This window comes from Triticum urartu, chromosome 3A, assembly GCF_056163025.1.
Source record: "Triticum urartu cultivar PI428250 chromosome 3A, HENAU_Tu73, whole genome shotgun sequence".
In the NCBI taxonomy this organism is placed as follows: Eukaryota; Viridiplantae; Streptophyta; class Magnoliopsida; order Poales; family Poaceae; genus Triticum; species Triticum urartu.
In genome coordinates, this window is record NC_141875.1 from 433,524,179 (window position 1) to 433,529,997 (window position 5,819).

At 51.1% G+C, this 5,819-nt stretch overlaps 1 protein-coding gene across 1 annotated transcript; it reads right to left on the reverse strand.

The window, feature by feature from the left end:
- Positions 1-4,997: 4,997 nt before the first annotated feature.
- Positions 4,998-5,582, reverse strand: LOC147979976 (uncharacterized). Its single transcript, XM_087515419.1, has one exon. The coding sequence runs from the start codon at positions 5,580-5,582 to the stop codon at positions 4,998-5,000; it is 585 nt and encodes a 194-aa protein (XP_087371545.1).
- Positions 5,583-5,819: the final 237 nt, after the last annotated feature.

Below are 5,819 nucleotides of genomic sequence, written 5' to 3' on the forward strand. Positions count from 1 at the left end.
AGCGTGATACAAACTTTTGATTTTTACCACCTCAAAGGTCAGTGTTTCTGATCTTGAATCATGATCATCTCCAAAAGCCACCTCTAAGGCTATCTTGCCCACTGGATATGCAGACTTACCAGGCACCACACCATGGAAAACGATGTTTGACGGTTTAAGATTCTTATCTGTCAACCCCATACGACGGAAGGTATCATAATATAGAATGTTGATACTACTTCCTCCATCCATGAGTACCTTAGTGAACTTATATCCCGCAACTTGAGGGGCCACCACTAAGGCCAGATGACCCGGATTGTCAACCCGGAGCGGGTGATCCTCTCTACACCATAAAATGGGTTGCTCAGACCAGTGAAATACTAAGGCGCCGCCGGTTCAACAGAGTTCACCGCCCTCTTGTGAAGCTTCTGATCACGCTTACACAAGCTAGTGGTGAAGACATGATATTGCCCACTATTTAACTGCTTAGGATTGCTCTGATAACCCGACTGTTGCTGCTGCTGGTGGTGGTTCCCCTGATGGTTGTAACCTCCCTGGTTGCCCTGGTTCCCTTGATTGTTGTGCCCGGTTTGATTGCCCTGAAATCCTGAACCGGAGCTGCCGCCTCCGTAACCCGGCCCGTGGAAACCACCTCCAGAACCGCCGGGCGGGCCATTATCGTACTGAAACATATTTGAGTTCTTGAAATCTCGCATGATATAACAATCCTTCCAAAGATGCGATGCTGGCTTCTCCTTTGATCCATGCTTTGGACAGGGTTGATTTAACACGCGCTCCAAATTGGGGCCTGAACCTCCGCCCCTCTGGGGCTGCTTGCCCTTACGGTGCTGACCATTCTCATGAGCATTGGTGTTAGCCACAAAGTCCAAATTGTTGTCGGCCTTGCGCTTACCATTGTTCCCATGGCCTGCCGGATTATGCTGCTGACCCTTGGTGTTGCCGTTCTTTTTCCCTTTCCCCGGTTTGTGCTCCTCTGAGTCAGGGTCTTTGGTATTATCTGAATCGGCGTACTTAACCAAAGCGACCATAAGCGTTGACATATCATTGCAGTGACGCTTTAGCCTTTCTAACTTCTGTTTGAGCGGCAGAAAACGGCAATTGCCCTCCAACGTTAGCACTGCGGTATCTGCATTGATATGATCCGATGAATGCAAAATAGCTAAGACCCGCTTTACCCAATGGGTCGTGGACTTCCCATCCTCTTGGACACAAGCGACCAGATCCACAATTGACACGGGATGCTTACAAGTATCTTTGAAGTTCTGGATAAACCAGTGCTTCAATTCGGCCCATGATCCGACAAAGTTAGTTGGTAAACTCTTCAACCAAGTACGAGCTGTTCCTTCCAACATCATGGTGAAGTATTTAGCACATACTGCTTCATCCACATCTAACATCTCCATTGCCATCTCTTGCTTTCAACCCATGCCTCTGGTTGCAGATCGGCGGTGTAATTGGGTACCTTACGAGGTCCTTTGGAATCCTTGGGCAGTCTCACATTACGCAAAGCGGGGGTGAGACACAACACCCCTAAGGAACTGAATACCACACCTGGCTCTACTGAAGCGGTAGGGTGAACTGAGTAGGTTGACGGGCTCCGTGCAGAGCTGCTAACTCGGCCCCTCGACGTGCGCGACCATGATCCACCACATCCTACGCATTAGCACCTCCCCCTGCCGGGTTGTTCCCTCGCGGCAAGTTACGGCGACGTGCACTGCTTGACACGGCCGGTTCATCCTCAACGTGCCTGCTGTAGCTCCGGCTTGGATGGGGGGTGGAATGAATCCTCTCACGACTGTGCGAATATGCCTGCTGCTGGTTTAGAGCTGTTTGACGGAGATCTCTGGCCCGTCGTGCCTCAATCGCAACTGGTGATTCGCTGTCGGTTGGGAGGGCTGCCAACCGTGAAGCGGCGGCCACAATGTTGTCCAACAGGTTGGAGTAATGCCCGGGGGGTGTTGGAACATACTGTGGCACAATGTTGTTCTGACGAGGCGGGTCCATCGTGCGCGGCTGAACCGGCGCTCCTGTTCCTGGCACCTCCGTCCGGTTTAATATTGGCTGGTTACTAGTTCCTGCTCCTGGTGTATTGAAGAGATTTCTTGGCTCATAACTCGGCGGGAGATGCGATCGGTATCTTCTTCTCATGACTTCCTCTGAAGAATTCTGATCCAGCCTAAGCCGGTAGGCCTGAGCTTCCAACTCGGCCCGTTCTGTAGCCATCCTAGCGTTCTCTGCCGCTAGGTCCGCTTTAGCCTGAGTTATATGATCTTTCACCTTTCCGATCTCCGTGTTGTGCTGATCCCGGGCTGCTGCGTCCACCTCTGCGGCCATCAATGTTGCCAAAGCATCGAACAAGTCAGATAGAACTTGAGCCGGAGGTGGCGCAGAGCTCCCTGCCCCCGCCGGCGTAGCTGTTGCTGAACCAGAGAGCATTGCTGCGGCGGTTGATGAGTGGGGCGCTGATTGTGTATCGGCCATGAAGATAGCGGCCCGGTTTGGCAGATCAGGGGAGTCCAGAATACTGTTGCCCTCGGAACCTCCACTAATCCAGCCATCCTGCAACTGATAAAGCGATTCGGTTTCTCCAGAAGACATGTCATCGGAGCAGACAACGGTTTCTCCATCGGATGCCGGTCCGTCCTCATATTCTGCTCCATGGATGACACCTACGAAAACATGCTTTGCCATGGGCTGAACCGGGGAAGGGCTTGCACGCTGAGCCATCTCGATGATGTCGGTGCAGGTGTCCGGCTCAAGGCCCGGTTCGCCAATCTTGTTGATGAAGACGTGAATTCCACCAAAGGGGACCCGGTACCCGTATTCGATTGAATCGGCCTCGGGGCCCCATCCCGCGTTGTCCATGTAGAGCTTGCCGCGACGACTCTTCGTCATCCGGCCCACAGCGTATCCCTTGAGTCCATCAAAGCTGCCCTTCAAGAACTCGACACCATCATGCGATAGCCCCACGGTGGGCGCCAACTGTCGTGGGTTTGTCACGGCAGATGTCCTCATGAAAGGACTTAGTCGTGGAGCCATCGCAACGGGTTAGCTTAAAGGGGTTAAACCGGACAAGGGGACACGGGGGGTTTATACTAGTTCGTACCCTTCAATGAAGGTAAAAGCCTACATCTAGTTGTGATTGGTATTGCTAGGGTTTCGATGACCAGGGAGCGAATCCGCCTTGACTGGCCCTCGAGTTGTTGTTTTCTGTCCTCAAACCGTGGCCGAGTCGTCCCTTTATATACACAGGTTGACGCCCGCCGATTTACAGAGTCCCGAGGCCGGATCATAGAGGTGTCCGGCTCGGTCTCTATTCCTCTAACTTACAATACAAGTTTACATGATAAAGTCGGTTCACATCTACAGGCTTTAATCCGTCTTTGGGCCTTGGGCCTTCTTAAAGGGCCAGTATCTTCTCATCTTCATGGGCTTCAATCTTCGTGGAGCTAATATGGCCATGCCTAGCCGGTTTACCTCCAGTAACTATATCCCCAATACCGGCTGAACACGCCTCGTCGCCGCATGCAACCGGCTTCAGACTGCCTCGCCTGCCTCCATTGAATCTGCGCGTGTGCCGGCAACACGTCCTTCCGCAAGCCGGTCGGCATTTTAAAACACAAAAAATGATCAAAATATAATTAATTACGCATGGTCTTGACTTGTTGTGCTTGCACTGGTAGCAGGAACTAGATGTTTTTCTTTATTTATAACTCTCCTCACATTTTTTGGCTTTAAAGTGAATCACGGTTGTGGACATTATCTATGAATGTGCAGATATCTGTGAACATGAGTTTGATGTGGAAGTTGAACTTGGAATGTTGGGCTTGAGCGTGAACTATACCATGTCCCATGCTTCGTCTGTTATTGTTTGGAAAGTAATTGCTGTTATTACATGACCCTAAAAAAATTATTTTGTGCCACATCAGTAGATGCACGGACATCACAACAGGCATGCTGACTGGATAAACATTTGAACCTAGCTATTATAAAGGAAAATTTGTATTGACAACGGTTTTAGATAGCAGGAGATGCCTAGCCTGCTCTACCTATGCTTGCTTCTTTCTGGCTTCTTCCATCTCTTCTTTGGCTTGGGTGAAGAGAGCATCTGATTGCTCTTTTCGCTTCTGCGGGAACTCAACTACATTCTCAAGGGCTGCTGCACGCTTTCTTTTAGCCTTTACTAGAGCCACGAGGACACGAACAGTTGATGACTCCACTTGGCTTGTGTGCAATCCAACATCATCTGGGAATTTCCACCTTGTGTCTAATCCAGCATCATTAGGGAACTGGCACCTTGTGTGTAATCCAGCCTCATTTTGGAAACATGATCTCGAGGTTGACCATACTTCCCTCCTCACAAGAACTACATCCTGGCATGAAGTTACTTCTTTTTTAGATCAATACTCAGAGCAACCTAGATCCATTTAATAGAAGCCAGATAAACAGGACTCGAAGAAGTGAATTCAAAAGGAAAAAAAATAAAAACAGACTACAAGGTGAGAACACCGACTTCCTACATCAAGCTAAAAGCGAAAGCATTAGGACGATTAAGACTCTTCTTATTACACATGAAGAACACGAGGCTAAGAGAAACAGAAACTACAACATATACACATCAAAGAACACGAGGCTAAACGAAAGTAATTGAAAGGGTGTTACTTACCAAAGATCGTTTTATAGGTTCGGTGCAGCCCCTCTTTAACTTGCCACACTCCTTGAAGATATTTATCCCATGTTTGGTCTTCATTGCTCCTCTGCATGTGCGCACTCGTGGTTTTAAAATCTCAACATGGCAAGAAAAATATACTAGTAATACTCACGCATCTTGTGGGCAACATTAAAGCACTCGTCTGCCATGTTAGAGCATCTCCAACAGAAACGCAACGCGCGGCGCTTTAAAAAAGCATTTACAGTGGTGAGATTGAGAAGTAGAGATAGAGAGTAGAGACATAGATAGTTCTCAGCATAGATAGATAAAAAAATAGATAGTTCAACTACTCCTCATCGTCCGACTCCTCCTCGGTGATGTCCTCCTCCGACGTCTCAATGTAGGTGTGAAGATACCGATCGTCGTCGGATTCCCAGGGTGGCGCTACTCCTAGCCTCTTGTTGAATTGAGTGTCCGCTTTTTGCGTACGCTTGTCCTCGCGATAAGCGGCTCGCTCTGCCCTCCTCTTCTCCCTCTCCGCCCTCCTTTGTGTGTAGAACTCGCGCTCGTTGATGATGTCTTGCGGGAAACGTTGGCGCCACAACGCCATGGCTTCCTCGTCCATCTCGGCGATGCCGAGACGGTGCTCCCGCCTCCGGTTGTCGCGATGATCCTCGTCGGTGATATGCCGCGGCAGAGGCGCGAGCTCCTGTGCCCGCTCCCGCGTCGGCACGTTGGGGAAGTTCAATGTTCTATGAGGCAACTGGAGGCGCCACGCAGCCATGTCGTACGCGCGGGCGGCCTTGTTGGTGGTGTCGAAATTTCCGAGGCTGAGGCGCATCCCGCGAAACCAGATCTTGGCGGAGAAGCCGCCGGAGGGGCGCACACGGACGCCGCGGTATCCCCAAGTTTCCCGGCAACACGGCAGCATGGTGGCGCGGCGGCGAGGTGAGAAAGAGCGGGGAGAGAGCGGTGGCGAGGCGCAGAGCGGGGAGAGAGCGGTGGCGAGGCACAGAGCAGGGAGAGAGTGGTGGCAAGGCACAAAGTGGTGGGAGGGCGTTGGATTTTGTAAAGCACGCCGGACGCCGCGGGCCAAAACTAGCGCGCGCCCGGCCGCTTTTTCCCCCGCGCGCGCGACCCTTTCCCGATGTCCCTGCTATCTCTACTC

Coding starts and splice junctions, on each gene's coding strand:
- LOC147979976 (XM_087515419.1), bottom strand. CDS start 5,582: ATGCTGCCGTGTTGCCGGGAAACTTGGGGATACCGCGGCGTCCGTGTG.